Source organism: Brassica rapa, chromosome A03 (assembly GCF_000309985.2).
Source record: "Brassica rapa cultivar Chiifu-401-42 chromosome A03, CAAS_Brap_v3.01, whole genome shotgun sequence".
NCBI lineage: Eukaryota > Viridiplantae > Streptophyta > Magnoliopsida > Brassicales > Brassicaceae > Brassica > Brassica rapa.
In genome coordinates this window covers 1,017,500-1,035,678 of record NC_024797.2, presented here as the reverse complement: position 1 = coordinate 1,035,678, position 18,179 = coordinate 1,017,500, and the positions used below count along the sequence as shown (strand labels likewise).

At 37.6% G+C, this 18,179-nt stretch overlaps 6 protein-coding genes and 1 non-coding gene across 7 annotated transcripts; 5 read left to right on the top strand and 2 right to left on the bottom strand.

The window, feature by feature from the left end:
* The first annotated feature begins 53 nt into the window (after nucleotides 1–53).
* Nucleotides 54–2,057, top strand: LOC103855652 (cytosolic sulfotransferase 1-like). Its single transcript, XM_009132662.3, has one exon. It carries the CDS (start codon nucleotides 571–573, stop codon nucleotides 1,549–1,551), a length of 981 nt encoding a protein of 326 aa, XP_009130910.2. The 5' UTR covers nucleotides 54–570; the 3' UTR covers nucleotides 1,552–2,057.
* A 230-nt stretch (nucleotides 2,058–2,287) lies between these two features.
* LOC103855651 (dnaJ homolog subfamily C member 2) lies at nucleotides 2,288–4,395 on the top strand. Its single transcript, XM_009132661.2, has 2 exons — nucleotides 2,288–2,461; nucleotides 2,750–4,395. The coding sequence occupies exon 2, from the start codon at nucleotides 2,793–2,795 to the stop codon at nucleotides 4,221–4,223; it is 1,431 nt and encodes a 476-aa protein (XP_009130909.2). The 5' UTR covers nucleotides 2,288–2,461; nucleotides 2,750–2,792; the 3' UTR covers nucleotides 4,224–4,395.
* A 250-nt stretch (nucleotides 4,396–4,645) lies between these two features.
* Nucleotides 4,646–9,929, top strand: LOC103855650 (probable transcriptional regulator RABBIT EARS). Its single transcript, XM_033289207.1, has one exon. The coding sequence runs from the start codon at nucleotides 5,653–5,655 to the stop codon at nucleotides 6,325–6,327; it is 675 nt and encodes a 224-aa protein (XP_033145098.1). The 5' UTR covers nucleotides 4,646–5,652; the 3' UTR covers nucleotides 6,328–9,929.
* Nucleotides 9,741–11,346, top strand: LOC103855648 (uncharacterized protein At2g39795, mitochondrial). Its single transcript, XM_009132658.3, has 3 exons — nucleotides 9,741–10,517; nucleotides 10,612–10,985; nucleotides 11,074–11,346. Exons 1-3 carry the CDS (start codon nucleotides 10,266–10,268, stop codon nucleotides 11,231–11,233), a joined length of 786 nt encoding a protein of 261 aa, XP_009130906.2. The 5' UTR covers nucleotides 9,741–10,265; the 3' UTR covers nucleotides 11,234–11,346.
* LOC103855647 (PRA1 family protein A2) lies at nucleotides 11,308–13,269 on the bottom strand. The gene is made up of 7 exons (XM_009132657.3): nucleotides 12,942–13,269; nucleotides 12,820–12,860; nucleotides 12,658–12,736; nucleotides 12,099–12,185; nucleotides 11,936–12,024; nucleotides 11,782–11,853; nucleotides 11,308–11,695 (listed from the first exon to the last, which is right to left on the bottom strand). The coding sequence occupies exons 1-7, from the start codon at nucleotides 13,097–13,099 to the stop codon at nucleotides 11,592–11,594; spliced, it is 630 nt and encodes a 209-aa protein (XP_009130905.1). The 5' UTR covers nucleotides 13,100–13,269; the 3' UTR covers nucleotides 11,308–11,591.
* An 89-nt stretch (nucleotides 13,270–13,358) lies between these two features.
* On the bottom strand, nucleotides 13,359–13,432 carry TRNAV-CAC. Its single transcript has one exon. It is a non-coding gene; the product is annotated as a tRNA-Val (tRNA).
* Nucleotides 13,433–13,790: 358 nt separating this feature from the next.
* On the top strand, nucleotides 13,791–17,808 carry LOC103855646 (folylpolyglutamate synthase). The gene is made up of 11 exons (XM_033289056.1): nucleotides 13,791–13,824; nucleotides 13,879–13,946; nucleotides 14,406–14,474; nucleotides 15,650–15,706; nucleotides 15,885–15,945; nucleotides 16,092–16,138; nucleotides 16,242–16,319; nucleotides 16,467–16,580; nucleotides 16,662–16,937; nucleotides 17,014–17,092; nucleotides 17,160–17,808. The coding sequence occupies exons 1-11, from the start codon at nucleotides 13,791–13,793 to the stop codon at nucleotides 17,408–17,410; spliced, it is 1,134 nt and encodes a 377-aa protein (XP_033144947.1). The 3' UTR covers nucleotides 17,411–17,808.
* The last annotated feature ends 371 nt before the right edge of the window (nucleotides 17,809–18,179 follow it).

The window sequence follows — 18,179 nt, the reverse complement described above, 5'->3', positions numbered from 1 at the left end:
TTTATACAAAAAAGTTTGGTTTTTGGTTCGGTAGTGCGGTTGGTAACCAAATTTTGAACTGAATCAACCTAAATTTTAGACCGAACTAATTGAAATTACCCAAAATTCAAATTGAATTAACTGGATAAACCAAAAATTTTAACTGGACTAATTATCCCTATTTACCAAGTTTACTTGAATTTTTAACCAAAATATAATTGGAACCAAAAATTCCGGTTAGTCTCTATAAATTTTTCAGACAACCAAACTACCCGAATACCGAGCCAAACGAACTACCAGATATTAAATAATTTGCAAATTTTCTAATTGCTTGATTAGTTGTTACACGTTACAAGAATCCAAAAGATCTCATATACTTTTAAAAAACCAAAATATGAATCGGACTTCTCCATCAAATAATTTGCAATTTTTCTAATTGCTTGATTAGTTGTTTGCACATCACAATCATCCAAACACATATTTGCTTAAAATACTAATCAGATTCCATCTTCTCATGATCAGGAGCTAAATAGATGTGTTTTCATATTGAAGCAAAACACATTTCTAAACACAAAGGATTAACAAAGAAACATGGCTGACAATGAACTTCCTATGAACTTGAGAGAAGACAACGTAAGTGAAGAAACAAAGAAACTGATATCTTCACTTCCTACAGACAAAGACTGTATAGGGAAGCTCTGCAAGTACCAAGGATGTTGGTATTACTACAACACTCTCCAAGGAGTCATCAATTTCCAGAACAACTTTCAGGCACAAGAGACTGATATAATTCTAGCTTCTTCCCCAAAATCCGGCACAACTTGGCTCAAGGCACTCACGGTCGCACTCTTGGAGAGATCTAAACATCATGATGATCATCCATTGCTGTCAGATAATCCTCATGCCTTAGTACCATTCTTGGAGAACAATCTGTATCTCAAAAGCTCAACACCGGACCTAACCAAGTACTCATCATCATCATCCCCGAGGCTGTTTGCGACTCACATGCCTTTGCTCACAGTGAAAGAGGGACTCAAGGGTTCTCCTTGCAAGATTGTGTTCATGTGCAGGAACGCAAAGGATGCGTTGATATCCCTATGGTACTTCAGGTGCAAGTATCAAAAACTCGAAATGACTAGAGGCATTCTCGAGTCAATGTTCGAGTCTTTGTGCAGTGGAGTCAGCTTCTACGGTCCCATATGGGACCATGTCCTTAGCTACTGGAGAGGAAGCTTGGAAGATCCGAGTCATGTTCTGTTCATGAAGTACGAGGAAATGAAAGAAGAGCCTTGTGTTCAGCTCAAGAGACTTGCGGAGTTCTTAGGTTGTCCTTTCACCGAGGAAGAAGAAGAGAGCGGAGCTGTGGATAAGATCTTGGAGCTCTGCTCCCTGCGTAGTCTTAGCGACTTGGAGATCAACAGGACAGGGAAAACGTCTAACGGAGTGGACTACAAGTTCTATTTCCGAAAAGGAGAAGTCGGGGACTCGAAGAATCATCTCACTCCTGAGATGGAGAGCAAAATCGATATGATCATAGAGGAAAAACTGAAAGGTTCAGGTTTGAGTTTCTAGAGTATTGTTATATATCCTCTGCTGCTGCTGCTGTTGTTGTTGTTGTTGTTGTCGTGTTTCTATTATTAACGTAAATAAGAGTAACTTTGGTTTGATTTGTATTGTTCCAATAAGGAGTTTGAAGAGTGAGAGGCAACTATTAAGAAGAAAATCTTCATTATCATCATCCTCTAATCTATTTCTTCCTTGATAAAGGTAAGAATGCTAAAGTTACAAAACAAAAATATATCGGAAAGCAAAGTCTTGACACAAAGCCGCAAGTATAAGAGATCAGTTTCTTTTTAGTTTCTACACTTACGTAGTTACGTTGTCTTCCTCATTGCGAGTCATGTTTCAGAAATGTAGTTTGCTTCAACATGCAAACATATGTTAGTTTCTACACTTAAGTATTTAACTTTTGATCACGAGGAGGAACCCGAGTAATTATTAGTATTTCAAGCAAAATATGTTTTGGGATTATTGTCACGTGCAAACGACTAATCAAAGCAATTAGGAAAAGAACTGCAAATGATTTAATCCGAGTTAATATTTTGTTTTAAAGTACAGAGGTTATCTTTTGGATTTTTGTAACGTGCATGCAACTAGTCAACAACTAATCAGACAATTAGAAAAATGACCACGAGTGTTTCAATATGGGCTAAATTCTGTTTTAGTGGGTCTAGGCCCATTAGTATATCGGGCTTAAAACGAATAAGGGTTAGTGTTGGTATTAACATATAAATACGAAAAAGATGTAACCAACAAGGTTTTTTATAGTAGACTTACCAAAGTAAACGCGCTCTCTCTCTTTCCCTCTCTTCATTGAGCTGCTGCCGCCGCCGTTTCCTCCTGAAAAATTTGAACTCTCTCTCTCGTCTTCGCGAACGATAACTTCGGAGGATTAACTGCGACGGCAAGCTCAAGTATTTTGGTAAGAAAAGCTGCTTCCTTTTTCCTTTCGAGTCACCAGATGGATCGATTAGGGTTTTTTTTTAAGTTCCTCTTGCTTAGAGAGCTTTACTGAAGAGATGGAACTTAGGGCTTTTCATGTGTTTATTGTCTATGTAGAAGATTAGGAACTTTGATTGGGTTTAGGAACTGTTTCTCTTCAAATTTGTGTTTTTGATTGCCTCTCTGAGTGACCCTTCGTCGGTTAAGTGAATCTAAAGTAGAAAGTTTATATCTTTGTATAGGTTAATTGCTTGTTGCCTTGTGACAGGGACAAAGGTTTGATTTTGGAGGATCCTACACAGTGTATCATCATGCAGAGTTTAAGGAGTAACTCTGTTGTTATTAAGCTGCTTACTTATTCCAACGAGCTTTCTGAGGGGAAGCCGTTGTATGTTTCTTCCAATTGTCTTCCTGTGAAGGCTTTAAACCGTGAACCTGCTGGTCATTCCTTTCATTCCGCCGCTCTCAAACTCCGTGGCTGTGCAAAGAAAGTCGTGGAGGATAAAGAAGATACCTCTGATTCTCCTAAGAAACTAGCAAACAACGATGTTGAAGACATTCCTTCTTATGAAACGTACAAGAACAGCAGCAGCAACAAGGGGAAGAAGAAGAAGAATAAGTCTGGTAAGGAAGTCAAGGAACAGCATGATCACTACGCGTTGCTTGGTTTGGGCAGTTTAAGGTATCTCGCCACAGAGGATCAGATTAGGAAAAGCTACCGCGACGCTGCTCTGAAGCATCATCCTGATAAGCTTGCTGCTGCTCTCCTTCTTACTGAGGAGAGCGAGGAAGCGAAGGAAGCTAAGAAGGAGGCGATTGAGTCTCACTTCAAGCTGATCCAAGAAGCGTATGAGGTTCTCATGGACAAAACTAAGAGGAGAATATTCGACTCTACTGATGAGTTTGATGACGAGGTCCCGAGCGAGTGTGCTCCCAAGGACTTCTTTAAGGTGTTTGGTCCAGCGTTCAAGAGAAACGCGAGGTGGTCTGTTAACACTCGTGTACCGGACTTGGGAGATGAGAACACGCCGGTGAAAGAGGTTGACAGCTACTACAACTTCTGGTACGCTTTCAAGAGCTGGAGAGAGTTTCCCGAGGAGGAGGAGCACGATCTCGAGGAAGCGGAGTCGCGCGAGGAGAAGAGGTGGATGGAGAGAGAGAACGCGAGGAAGACTCAGAAGGCTAGGAAGGAGGAGTACGCTCGGATAAGGACTCTTGTTGACAACGCTTATAAGAAGGACCCGAGGATAGTGAAGAGGAAGGAGGAGGAGAAGGCTAAGAAGCAGGCAAAGAAGGATGAGAAAGTGATGGCCAAGAAGAAGCTGGAGGAAGAGGCTGCTGCGGCTATCGAGGAAGAGAGGAGGAGGAAAGAAGAGGAAGCTAAGCTCGCTGCAGAGGCTGCTCAGCAGCAAAAGAAAAACAAGGAGAAGGAGAAGAAGCTTCGGTCCAAGGAACGGAGTCGGCTCAGGACTCTCTCTGCACCTGTTCTGTCCCAGCGTCTGCTTGGCATCTCTGTTGCATACGTGGAGGATCTCTGCATGTCGCTAAACACCGAGCAGCTGAGGAAGCTGTGCGACAAGATGGAGAACAAGGAAGGGATGAAGCTTGCAAAGGTGCTCAAGAATGGGAACAATGATGGAACTGAGAGTGAAGAAGAAGAAGTGGTTGAAGCTAAGCAGAATGGTCATGTAGAAGCCAATGGATTTGCTACTCAGAGCCCTCGAGCTGCTGCAATGGTCTGAGAATTTTGGTTCTTGACAGAGAGAAGCGAAGAGCATAGACTCTAAATTTTTGCTACGATTAATATTTTTCATATACATCATTCATCATCATGCTACTATCCTCTCCCTCCTTACATAGAGTGTTTTGACAACTGAACCTATTCTTATATATCTATTTTGTTTCTTGGTCTAATTTGATGTTACGGTCGAGTTTCTTTTTTTCTGTGATTTGGTGTAGCAGATTAACCAAACAGAACTAATCAGAAGTGATTTAAACAGATAAACTAAACGAGACAATTTGGTTTGATATTTCATTAGAACAATTGTATCTGGTATGTAGCAACCACTTCCCCTGTACTTCGGCAGTCACTTCCATGCCATGTATTATATATTAGTATAGAACAGCAACATTTGCAGTTTAACACATGCTTGACTAATGCCAATATATAATCATAAAAGTATACAGCATGAAGGTAATAATAATACAATTCCATGTAATGTCTTCACTTATTGAATCCAGCTTGTTACGTGAACACCGATTTCTTTTTTTAACAAAACCAAACAAAGTGATATTCATGTTTTTGGCGTTTCCTCAAAACATTCTTTTAAAAAAAAATTAATCTGACGTTTATAAAAACTTGTATTATTTTGCTTTGTAATTAAGTCACTTATCAGTTTGGATACTTTGTACTCCAATACTATTTTGTTGTGTTTCTCCCACTGTCTGAAAACCGTAATATGGAGACAAATTGTAGGTTGAATAATCTCTTACGAGTCCATAAAAATAATCTAAATTTCAGGCAATGATCTCCACTTTTCATCCGTATAATACTCGCAAAACAATCACACGATATCATATTAAATTGCAGTATCCAGTGTCTTATTAGCTAGATCACATAATCTATAAATTGATAAATTAATTTGATGGTCCACTGTCTTCATCACCTCTACAGCCACACATATCCATAAATAATGTATTTGTCTAGTCTCTACATATTGTAGTCCAACATCAAAATTTACAGTTAAGCCATATATTATTTTGTCATATTATTAGGTGTTATTGAAAAACATGGACTCTAACAACTTGTTAATTTTGTAGACTCGTGGAAAACTTATGTTGCGTTTGGCATTAAGTTTAGCTACCATCGAATCAAAAGCTCGCCACCTAATTGTTACTATTCAAATATTTAAAGTGAAGACATAGAGTAACTAAAGTAAAAAAGAACTTTCCCTATCAAAGTCTCTCCCTCTTTACTCATGGTTCTCAATGTAGCTTTCTCACATTCAATGCTTTAACCATATTATACTATCATACATATACGTACATGCGTCTCTCTTTATATATGTGTTCAATTCGTGTATATAAATTTACATACTTCTCTCCCACCCTTAAAACCTCTCTCAACTTCTTATACTAATAGAGGAATAATACATTTATATTTGTATTTGTATGCGTTCGTATTCGTGTCAGATGGAGAGAGATAAATGCTTGATGTCGATGAAGTTCCGACCGGTGGTGACGAGACAATCCTCGAACGCGGCTTTACTCTGGCCATTTGGGGAAGAATATGGCGGTGGAGGTGGTTGCATGTGGCCGCCTAGGTCTTACACGTGCAGCTTTTGCGGGAGAGAGTTCAAGTCGGCTCAAGCACTAGGTGGTCATATGAACGTTCATCGAAGAGACCGAGCTCGTCTTAAACAACAATCTTTATCATCTTCATCAACTGACCAAACTACGCCTCTTGATTATGATCATCAACAACACGAAGTTCTTGACGTGGGACCAAAGTTTCCCGTCCAAGAAGATTCGAGAAAGCCAAATGGAAGTAAGAGAGAGATAAGTGATGTTGGTAATAGTAATGTTTTAGAAATTTCTATGAAAAGATTTGAGCATTACAATGATGAAGTAAAGACTGATTTATCTATCGGTCTAGTGAGTTCTGAGTTCGATCCTCGGAGGAAGCAACTAATCAACGGGGTTTTGGCGTCCAAGAAAGCAAAGACTGATGTTTCAAGATTGCCGATGATGGTAGGGTTGGTCATCGGAGTATCCAAGATCAACGGTCATCACGAGGAGTTGGATCTTGAGCTAAGGCTAGGAGCTGATCCACCAAAGGTTAACTAGCCTAAGTAGTAATAATGATAATAATAGTGAATGTGATTGCCAAAATCTCAAGAGGGAAAAGTAGGTTTTGTAGTGTTGGCTTTGATATAGTAATTAATTCTATTGTATGGGAAGTCAGCACTTTTACTCTTTGGTAAGACTCAAAAATAGAAGAAAGAAAATTCAATGATATAATTTGCTTTAATATTCCATGTGAACTCTCAATATTATAAAAAGAAATTAGAAACTAAAAGTCATCATATTGTCTATTTTGTTAACCCACTTATCATATAACCTATGAGGAGATTCGAGAAAACCAAGAACTTAAGGCTGATTATTTATTCTAATGATGATAATCGTAAGAGCTAATGTCTATAGTCTATTAATGGGGTTTGCTTGTAAATAACAGGAAAGTAATTAACGTTTGCTATAAGCTTATAGGGATGGCCACATGACCTCAAATCTAGATTAACATTTTTTACTTCTACACATATCACTTCTCAGTGGTTGACACATGGAAAAAAATGATAATTGTTTTTACTTACTCTGATATGTTTGAAAATAGTAGGAGCTTGGAAGATTACTCTTTAATGTAGCTGGCTTTGTAATTATAGAAATGAATAATACCGTAAATATTACATGAAGGAATAAAACTGATCCAGAAGACAAATACTGAACAGTAATAAAATATATTTCTTCATTATTTCTTGGTAAAAAGAAAATGCACCATCAAAGTATTAATGATCGAATTAAATAGAAATGCAATGGACAGATTATTATTATCTCGTTGACAACAACTTTGCAGATATGAACATGTTACACACAGTATGTATATATATATTTGTAAACTATAATTGTGCTTGTGAACATCTCTGTAGTTGAGAAGGGTAAACTATAATTGATCGAAGTGAAAGTGGTCTTTTCACAATTTACAGCTCCTAATATAAACACATGCAAACGTTTGTATGTTGTACTTTTAGATTACCTTTTTTGTTTTACATTTATAAATAAATTAAAGAAGAAAAAATAAGTGAAAAGGAAAGAATGGAACCGATGGTTATAAAGGGGATATGGCTTTAAATGGGAGGGGCAACAAATTTCAACGTTGTCTAAAAGAGGAAAATTCATGAAATATATCTTCTGACTTTATTATTACAAAGCATAATGCAAAAATGAGCCAAGGAAGAAGTCAATTAAAAAAAAAACTGAAAATTAACCCACACAAAAATCAGACTCTGCTCTGCAACAAGAGGAGAACTGAACACACACAAAATGTAAAGCGAATATAATAAACGGAATAGAACTTAGAGAATTTATGTCATAACTAATAACCACTAGGTGTAACATCCTTTCCTCTTTTGGGAACTCTTCTTCGGAATATTCAACGTGCTCTTCTCATTCTCAATTGAGTCAATTCCATTTTCTTCTATCATTTTGTTTTCTAATTTTTGAAGATAAATTGGTAATTTTATTATTGTAGCTAGGCAATCTATTCTTTATAGGTTTTGAAGCATTGGTGAAAAATATCCAGTTCGTAAAGAGATTTCTGTTTTATGCTAAATATTTAGTTCAGTTTCCCCACAAACAAATATCTTGTTTCCGGTGTTCATTGTTGTTTGTACCAATGTTTGTAGATGTCTGAAAGATTTAAGAGATTAAGATTTAACAGAAACTTGTTGTTACAATTTTTAAAATCTATGATTAATTTACAAATAAATAAAAACCTTTTTTTGGAATAATTATTATACCATGATGATCTTGTTGAACTGTAATGGTGGATATATGGATGTAAAACAGGCACAAGTCCTGCAAGATCTAAAATACTTGACATATGAATATGATGATTTAATGAAAAAAAAAATTAGATTGAAAAATATTTTAATAGTGTAAAGAATTACAAGTATATTAAGATCTAAAAAGACTTACAACTACTGCATCTCATTATCTTCTCCTTTTTAGCAAACAAAAAAACAAAACTATTGCATCTCATAAGTCCATATTTTAGAACCTTTTCCGGCAATTTACATTTCAGAATTTATATATCAATAAGTTACCCCAAAAGTTGATATCAATAAGTTACCCTAAAAGTTATTTTGGTGTATGTTGCTATAACACCTACATACACAAACAGGTAAAGTGAAGAACGCTATATTCTCTGCTGTCTAGCTTTCCCATTGAAGCAACTCAACTTCAAGTTGCACCATCATCATTCACTACGCATCTATTGTTAAGAGGTCTTATGTACAATAAGAAAGTGAAAGGTTTGGTAACAGGGTAGCAAATAGGTGACTTCTTTAGTGTAAAAGAAGTAATAGAGTGGTTTTAAAGGAGAGTTCAGAATGCACATGCTCATGCTTGCCCTCTCCTTATTCATCAAAATTTATTTCACTGGTTGGTTCTTTATATGTTTTGTCCATTAGAGTTTCCTAGTTTAGTAACGTTTTCTCTTCTTCTTGTTTCAATGTACTTTCCTTTTTTGGCTCTGTGTTCTGATTCACATTGCACCTTCACAAACCGTGTGCATAAGATGCATTTAAAGTCAAATGACACCATTTATGTTATTCTTTACTTTACTTTCTTTTCCCATTGGTGACGTTAAGACCGTGACGTGTGTCCATAAATTCTTTTAGACATACCAAAGCCTAATAAATGTATGTGTACGTCAAAGTTGGACTCAATGTCCCCTGAGTACATTAGCAGACCAGGCCCATTAGGATTATCTCCACCGGAGTTTGATCCAACTGCTTCACTCACAAACGCACAGCGAGATTCCTGAAGGAGAGAGTGTGCGTGACAAAGGAGTGACAAAAGATGGACAATCTTCGAACTTGGTCCTGAGCCTTCAATCATTGAGCATTATCTTTTGTCGTATTAATAAATGTAATGTAGAAAGACTTATAACTTTTTTTTTATGGTTAGACCATGTACTGTAATGTAAGTTTCCATCTATTAGTCATGATCGGTATAACATGATGAACATTACTGTCACAAGTTAGAGGGTTTGAATCATTTTACGCAATTTGTTTGACCTTTAGCACAGCTAATGAAGCCGCAAATCAGCCAAGAAAAAAAAAACAGATGTGTTGTAGTTGGCAGCTAGGTAATGAAAGCAGAAATCAACTTTCGAGCAAGAAGCCACCAACAAAACATCTGGGTGGGCATTACGGCCACCCGCGTATAGAATAATTCGGCTGACTAACGTGCCCATCCGTATAACTAGCGAGTAGCATCAACACCAAGCAGTTTAAAAAGAGAGCTTAGTGTGTACAGTTAACAGCCAAGAAAGGAGAACACCAGCTTTTGCTCACATTCAGACAGGCTACCAACAAGATAAGTGATATTGGTGACATACTGACCAATCACAGAAAGAAGCAGCCATGTAGTGGCTAATATGTGATCGGCTAATTGGTCACCTTATGGACTCTCAGATAAAAGTAATATAGTCAAAACATATATAGTTAATGATCCATAACCAAAACAGGGTTTAATCCTGTTTTCAGTGTTGAAACAAATCACCAACGAGATTGCTATAGGTGAGCTCACTGACCATTCACACAAACAAAAGCCATTAGGCTAACATGTGATTGGCTAATTAGCCACCATAAAACAGAGTTTATAAAAAAGCAAAACTACTGATTTACTCTCACTAATCCTAAAAAGAATAATACATTACAGTAGCCATATAGTGTATATCAAACTGTTAGTTATCTATATGGAATCCATCGCTACTTTCTTCTGAACTTCAAAAAAAGACTGCAACTGAAGAAGAAGAGGCAAACTAGGGTTTCTTCAGATTATGTTAAACGGTCTCCCACTTATTTAACCTGACATATCGTAATGGGCCAACCGGCCCGATATGGGCCTGTATTTTGGGCTGTTTTGATTTATTAAACCCTGAAGGAAATCAAAAACCTTCGGAGTCGGTCCATTTCTCTTCAGTTCAAGCTCCGACACAAATAATGGCGACTTTGTTACGTCGGACAGCTTCACGGCTTGTCGGAAGCTGTATCAAAAATCGCTTTTCCGTAAATCCATTTTATAACCAGACGACGTGTGCTCCTCATGGACGCTTGCGACATCTGACGCCGTCTATTTCTCGTAACAATCACTTCACTACATCTGCCAGAAAGAGAGCTTCCTCAAATGATCCTCTTCTCAGAGTGATCGAAGCTGAGATTGGATTCGCCGAGCAAGCCGATGATTACAATCGAGTAAGCCATCTCCTCATTTTCATGTCAGTTTGCTCTATAATGTCACATTTGACGCCAATCTCCTCTGTTTTTTTGCTTTTGTGTTTGAATAAAGGTTGAAGAAACTCCAAGTGGTTTCCCTTTCAAAATGGAAGACAAACCAGGGACCAAGATCGTGACTTTGACTAGAGATTACCAAGGAGAGAGTGTTATAGTTGAAGTACACATGACTAATCTTGTGACAGGTGATAAAGGAGACGACGAAGATGAGGAAGAGAGTGATGAAGAAGAAGAAGAAGATGAGGATAAGCCAGAGAAGCCTAAGCAATCTAATGTTCCTCTCTTGGTAACACTTTCCAAGGAGACAGGACCAAGTTTGGAGTTCAGATGTACTGCGTTTCCGGATAAGATTGTGATCAAGGACATGTGGGTTACGTTTCCTGATGATCCTTCCAAGGATGAGCTTGCCTATGAAGGCCCTTCCTTCCGGTAATAATAATCAGAAAAAAAAGTTTTTGACATTTGATGATTATAAGAATCATCAAAGTCATGATCTTTGATTGGTTTCTTTCTGCAGGGTTTTGGATGAAAAGCTGAGAAAGGCTTTCCACAGGTACATCGAGATTAGAGGGATAACGCCTGGCATGATCAACTTCTTGCATGAGTATATGATCAACAAAGATAGTAAAGAGCACTTACTGTGGTTGAAAACTCTCAAGAACTTTGTTAAGTCTTGAGGAAAACATAACACTTTTTTTTTTCAGTTTTCAGATGCTCTCTGTTTTCAAATTTCGTACTTGAAACACAGTTATGTTCTGTTTGGATCTATTTTATATAATAAAAATGAGTATTCTGAAATCAAATCACTAACACAGTAAGTACGAGCATCACTACAGCAAAAAGAAGTAACTCGGTCAAGTATGTTGACTACTTCAAGTGAATCTATTCTGTCTATGATCCAAAGCTTATAACCATCTTAACCAACTGAGAGCTGTGTCTGCCATCATCTAACAAAACAACGAGAGACATGCCCTTACTTGACAACATGACAGCTGCTCGATTTGCTTCTAGATTGCTTAAGGCGACCTTGTGACTTTAAAGTTCGCTGTAGTTACGCCAGACAGCCCGGAACTCTTCACGGAATGTGTTTAAGCGTGCCTTGAGGTTTGGTGTTCTCACGCTTGCATGAACAATGATCACTGTTTGAGCGAAACAACAATCTCATGTGTCAAAAACAAAACAACATCAAAGGACATCAACGATTAAAACAAGTGGAATAACTTACGGGCGAGGGAAGTGAGAAATGCATAGAGGACCCACAACAAACCGCAGGAAGAGAACCACATGACAAGACTTGCTATAATACATAAGCAAACCAAGACATTGATCACTTTTTGAAACCAATGATGCATTATATAACAAGGGATAGTGTCAAGTACCTGTTAGGAAAGTAACGACAAACACCCATCGTGGTTTCCCACAAACGTACACCGTCTTTCTTGCTGCTGATCTCCCACGTATGACAGGCCTGCAAGTGCTCACATTAGCTAAGTACTCTCTTTATATCTTCCAATGGCAAATAAATTAAAATTAGAAACTCACATGTGAGGAGGCCTCATCTTAGCTGCCAAGTGTGGAGAGAAAAGCCTAATAGTCCTTATGAACTTCTCATTAAAACTAGCCGCAAAACTGCAAAAAAAAACATCCTCTTTACGCTTGAAGAACGCTCAATAGATTCTGCTCGGGAGAACACACACACTACCACATGCTTCAATGCAGATCAACGCTAAGCAAAAATAAGCTAACATATCAACATGAACAACCAAACCGCCACAGCGAGGACGAAACAAAGCACCTTGAAACACTCAGATTTCAAGATCCAAGACCAAAAACCCTATTGAATCTCCACTACAAAATTCAAGACCAACCATTAAAGACAAAGAGAGCCTCTAATATCCTCCAATCCATGCACACAGAAACTGGAAAAGCCACTCAGATTTTCAAGAACCAAAATCACGAAACCTATAGAATCAATCCAGCTCAAGAGCAACCGTTGTATACAGAGGAGTCTAACGTCTTCCAAACCTATGCAAACTTCACGTTGCCATGAGAAGCCTCAATCGAAATTAATAACTAAACTAAAACGAAGTCACACCATTACCTATCGTTAAGGAAAGCTAAGCTCAAGGCGGTGAAAGCAGCACCAAGAATAGCCAATGGTCTTGTAATCAGAGCAAGACCTGAGCCATCAACACACACAAAAAAATCATCTATCAACAAGATCTTAAATTAAACCAAAAAAATACAAGCTTTATTCACTAACCTAGAACAAGAATCACCAGGATAAAGTAATTCGTCCGATAGCTGCAACAATAAACGAAACAATTTTAACAACATAAGAATCAAAATCCATGAGAGAGAGATACAGAGTGATGATAATTATACTAGTAGAGATTGCATTTGAGACGGCTCTTCCACTTAGAGAAAGAGCGAGGAAACGCGAATCTAGAGAAGAATTCGCCGAATGAGCGAGGAGGCGTCGACCACTCCACTTCTCTCAGCGCCTCGATCACGTCCTCTGCTGCTACGTTCTCCCAATCCATACTCTCCCCACTCGATTCGGAGCCGCCACAGGATGGAATCGATCTCGGCGACGACGGAGAGAATCAAGCTCCGATGAGTTTCTTCAGATTCGAATTTGGGTCCGTGACTGTTCGATTTTCGATTCCTGCGTAGTTATGATGACGTGGCATTCGGTGGGAAGAAATACAAAAAACAAAAAAATGAGTGAAATGTCTGAGCCCGGGTTCGAACACCGGACCTCTAATGTATGAAATTACAAAAAACTAAAAATGAGTGAAATGTCTGAGCCCGGGTTCGAACCGGGGACCTCTAGTGTGTGAGACTAGCGTGATAACCGACTACACCACCCAGACGTTTGGTCTAAAAGAGCATGCTTACTATTCACTTCATAAAGTAACGAAGAGTATGAGTGCAATGAAAGTCAACAGAATGTTTGCTGTTTCGTTTGTACCTCGTACCACATCGTGCCGTTTGATCTCTGCCACCTCTCTGTTCCTCCCCGCTGTCCTGCACGACGCTTCCACTACTACCAGCACGTGCTCTTTTCCGAGAATCTCGGAGGGTTTTCCTTTTTTTTATATCTCACTTTTCGCGTTGATCAAAAATAATATATATATATCTCACTTTTCGCATTGATCAAAAAGAATATATATATATCTCACTTTTCGCTGTTTTCATATTTGTTCGTTAAAAAAAAAAGCAGATAACGGCATGGCAGCTCCAGGTTTAGATCACTTGAATACAAGTAAAATAAACTGATAATCTATTGATCGAGCTCTCAGTTTGTGTTTGGTTACAGGACATAATGGAGGTTCGTATGAGGAAGCATTGGCTGCTTTCAGGGCCGGCTTACAAGGGGGACAAGCGGTGCGACCGCCCCGGGTCCGAGTCCGTGTCCCTCCGTGTAATGATAAATAAAGGGTCCAATTTTTTATAAATCTATATTTTTATATATAAAAAAATTATAAATACAATAAATAAAATTGAAAAAGGATCCAAAATTATTTGATATGTATATAATTTTATTTTCATTACAAAATATACAAAATATTATTGATTAAATTTTAAAAATATTTTAAACATTATCTCTATATAAATTTTAGAGAGTAAAAAAAAATTTTTTTACCCTAGGGTCCCTAACCGTGTTGAGCCGGCCCTGGCTGATTTATCTTCTTTGAGAATGAAGCGAAATCATGCTGATAATAGCGAGAAAGGAGACTGCTTCGAGATTCTTTTTGATTATCTCAAGGTTTTCTCTTACATTTTACGTTATTTTTTTTTTGTTCTCTCCTGAATATTGTAACGGTTGTCGTAATACATTTGCAGATACTTGAGCTGGAAGAAGAAGACATGTTAAATATGAAAGTTATCCATGTCGCTGGAACCAAAGGAAAGGTATGCCAACTTTTATTCTCGAGATGCTTTACAATAATACAAAGTGATTTTTTTTGTGTGTAAATATATGATTTTGATTTAGTTTCTGTTACTGGATCTCTGTTTGAATTTTTGCAAGCTTATCTTAGTTCTACACATGGCCGGCCCGGCACTGAAATTTAGTGGGATATAGAAGATTTATTAAAGATTTGAATTAAAAAAATTATTTTACAAATTTGGGTGTTTAAGAAAAATTGTTTCTGAGGATTATATCTATGTAGTTCTTTCAAAAAAATTGGAGGATAATGCCAATATTTCATTCGGCCTTGTCCAAGACCGTCCTGGTTCTACACTATTAGTGACCGTTATGTCATTATATGAACCTTTTTTGATGAAAGTGTTCGCACTGTTGATTACTATCTGATCCAGCAGCTAACATTATTCTCTTTATTTTTATCTTGGTCTGAAGGGATCCACATGTGCTTTCACTGAGTCTATATTACGAAACTATGGCTTCTGAACTGCTTAACTTCACCTCACCTCATTAGTGTCCGTGAAAGATTTCGCTTAGACGGGCAAGTTTCTCTAACTTTGTTGGAATTTTTGAGAGAAATACATAAGCCATAGAAGCAGGAACCTGATTACAAACTATTAGTCTGATGTGTTACATTGCTGCAGTGTGGACATAAGTGAAGAGAAATTTTTAGGTTATTTCTGGTGGTGCTATAACCGGCTTAAGGTATTTTTTTGCAACAGAAAAAAAAAGATTCAGTTATTTGATTCTGTTGGACTTTCTTTTTGTGTTATTTGGTTTCTTGAATGTCTAGTAGTTATCTTCAATGTTGAAGGGTACATGTATAGTGTTCTTGTTGGAAACACCTTTTGGTGTTGCGGTTTGAGAACTTCATGATAAAAACTATATTGGTGTGCATAGTTGTAAATGAAGATGGAGCTAGCTTTAATTTATTACTCAAACGACAAGGTAACTGACTATGTGCTATGCAGGAGAGAACTAACGAGGAAATACCAATGCCTACATATTTCCGCTTCCTTACGTCGCTAGCTTTTAAAATATTTGCTGCAGAAAAGGTTTGATGCTAATCTATACCTTTACTGAGTATTTTCTTACCAAGTAACAGGATAGATGTGCAAACATCTTTTTCTTTATTTATATTGCTCTTTTCTTTTTTATGCAGGTAGATGTTGCTATATTGGAGGTTGGATTAGGCGGGAGGCTTGATTCCACCAATTCAGTACGTTTGACCTTTTCTCTCTGCTGAGATGCTATATTTTCTCTAAATATGACTAAGTTTATGGTTCGCTAGGACTAGTTAAGTGTATGAGTACTGAAATATGGATTAACTCTATAATAAGTTTTTTGTTTCACCAAATAAGTTCTCATGGGGGATATACACTGGTGACATGTTACAGGTTCGGAAACCTGTGGTATGTGGTGTATCTCCTCTTGGATATGACCACATGGAAATTTTAGGTTTCTAACTGGAATCCTCTTATGCATGCCATACCTATACTTTCCTTAAATGGAAAATATACTTTCCTTAAATGGAGAAGCATAGTTCTAAGTTAGGTTCCTTTTGTTAATATTATATCATGTTTTCGCCTGTGGGTGTGTCACAGGTGATACACTTGGCAAAATTGCTGGCGAGAAGGCTGGAATTTTCAAGGTGGCTATAACTCTTTGTATATCTAAATTTAAAATGGATCAATCCTTTTTGTAACTTATTAATACTTTTGTAGTTTTCTTAATCTACCTTGTTTATATTTCAGCTTGGAGTTCCAGCTTTCACAGTACCACAACCTGATGAAGCCATGCGTCTCCTTGAAGAGAAAGCTTCCCAATTGAATGTACGCCCAATTTTTAATTATTTAATTGGGGAAAATGTTTTTGTGCAGTGAAAGTAAGTGTTTGATTTGGAGAAGCTTTTAACATCATATTGGCAGGTGAATCTCCAAGTGGTGCAACCACTAACTGCAAGGCATCTAAGTGGTTAGAAACTTGGACTTGATGGGGAGCACCAATATCTCAATGCTGGTCTAGCAGTTTCGCTTGCCTCTACTTGGCTCCAGCAAGTTGGTAAACTTGAAGTTCCCAGTCTTACTAAAAAGGTAAACTGCTCTGCTCTTTTCACTTCATAGCTTGTATCTAAGCCCTTCTCTAATCATTGTTTTCCACATTCTTTGTTTTAGTGTATTCTTCCTGAGAAATTCATCAAAGGGTTAGCTACAGCGAGTTTGCAAGGACGAGGACAAGTTGTCTCTGATCAGTTTATTGAGTCTCAGACTTCAGGAGATTTAGTATTTTATCTGGATGGAGCTCACACTCCAGAAAGCATGGAAGTATGCGCCAAATGGTTTTCATCTGCTGTTAATAGAGACAACCAGTCAGAGAGTTCAGAACATTTGCTTAGTGGCTCCTCAGAATCCTCTCATGATCAGTTTTCAGGAGAAGAAAACTGCCATCAGGTAAGGGGACGAGAGGTTTCTTGTTTTCTCTTGGATAAGAGATTTAATGAATTAAGAGCATATGGCTTGTTTGCAGATATTGTTGTTCAATTGCATGTCAGTTAGGGACCCAACTATGCTCCTTCCACATCTAAGGAATACATGTTCAAACTACGGTAAGTTTTTTGAGCATTGTGCCTTAGTTTGTAACACAATGTCCGTGAAGAAACAATACATGTGTAGGTGTTCACTTCAAGAAGGCATTGTTTGTACCAAACATGTCGGTATATCACAAAGTTGGTACAGCGGCCGATTTGCCAGAGGATGATCCACAGGTTGACTTGTCATGGCAGTTGACACTCCAGAAAGTGTGGGAAAGCCTTGTTCAAAGTGAAATAGGTAGTAAAAACAAAAACTATGTAGTCCTAAATCTTTCTGATCTCAACTCAATCCTTTTTTTTGGTTACTGGGAACGCAGGAGAAGAAGATGGTGAAAGTAGTGGGAACAGTGAGGTGTATACTTCACTCCCTATGGCAATAAAATGGCTAAGGGATAGTGTACATGAGAGTAGCTCAGCCACACGTTTCCAGGTATAACTCAAACCCTTTCCTATTCAGTATTCCTCTGTCTCATAATATTTAAGTGGCTCAACGAATGTATGTGTGTGCAGGTTCTTGTAACTGGTTCATTACATCTTGTAGGCGATGTACTGAGATTAATCAGAAAATGAAGAGGAAGCAAACACATGTCATCATTATTCAAGTTTCTCAGTACACCATACTAAATCTTATTTGTATTATTTTGATGATTTCATTTTCTACAAGACTTTATTCTTTAATCAAAAGCAAAATGTGAGAGGAACAGGTTCACAAATGCTACACAACTAGCTTGTTTTACTTCCCTTAGGATATAAGAACAAAACTGTGAGCCGAAGACCTAAGCACACAGTTAGCTAGTTCCTAACTTAGATTGTATTTGATGAAGTACACGAGTCTCGTGGCTAATGACCTTATTAGACAATATTTGGTATCAACACTAATCATTGTAGTTTCATGCCTAAAATAGAGTTTATTATTGATCAAACTAATTTGCAACGAAATAGGCAGACTTTGATAAGTATTCATTTTGAACGTGTCTTTTTGTTTAAGTGAGGTGTTGATGAATTATATGATAGGATAAGTTTTTTCTTTATGAAGAAGAAATTTCTCGTTTGCCGATCCAACAAAATGACAATCCAAAATTCTACTCGATTAAAAATAAAA

Excerpts from the sequence above, each read along its gene's own strand:
- LOC103855652 (XM_009132662.3), top strand. The coding sequence starts at position 571 with ATGGCTGACAATGAACTTCCTATGAACTTGAGAGAAGACAACGTAAGT.
- LOC103855651 (XM_009132661.2), top strand. The coding sequence starts at position 2,793 with ATGCAGAGTTTAAGGAGTAACTCTGTTGTTATTAAGCTGCTTACTTAT.
- LOC103855650 (XM_033289207.1), top strand. The coding sequence starts at position 5,653 with ATGCGTTCGTATTCGTGTCAGATGGAGAGAGATAAATGCTTGATGTCG.
- LOC103855648 (XM_009132658.3), top strand. The coding sequence starts at position 10,266 with ATGGCGACTTTGTTACGTCGGACAGCTTCACGGCTTGTCGGAAGCTGT. Across the intron at positions 10,518-10,611 it reads AAGCCGATGATTACAATCGA|GTTGAAGAAACTCCAAGTGG; the intron begins GTAAGCCATCTC and ends GTTTGAATAAAG. Across the intron at positions 10,986-11,073 it reads TATGAAGGCCCTTCCTTCCG|GGTTTTGGATGAAAAGCTGA; the intron begins GTAATAATAATC and ends TTCTTTCTGCAG.
- LOC103855647 (XM_009132657.3), bottom strand. The coding sequence starts at position 13,099 with ATGGATTGGGAGAACGTAGCAGCAGAGGACGTGATCGAGGCGCTGAGA. Across the intron at positions 12,861-12,941 it reads CTCAAATGCAATCTCTACTA|CTATCGGACGAATTACTTTA; the intron begins GTATAATTATCA and ends TTATTGTTGCAG. Across the intron at positions 11,696-11,781 it reads ATTTCTCACTTCCCTCGCCC|TGATCATTGTTCATGCAAGC; the intron begins GTAAGTTATTCC and ends TCGCTCAAACAG.
- LOC103855646 (XM_033289056.1), top strand. The coding sequence starts at position 13,791 with ATGGCAGCTCCAGGTTTAGATCACTTGAATACAA. Across the intron at positions 16,320-16,466 it reads AGAAAGCTTCCCAATTGAAT|AAACTTGGACTTGATGGGGA; the intron begins GTACGCCCAATT and ends CTAAGTGGTTAG. Across the intron at positions 16,581-16,661 it reads TTCCCAGTCTTACTAAAAAG|TGTATTCTTCCTGAGAAATT; the intron begins GTAAACTGCTCT and ends TCTTTGTTTTAG.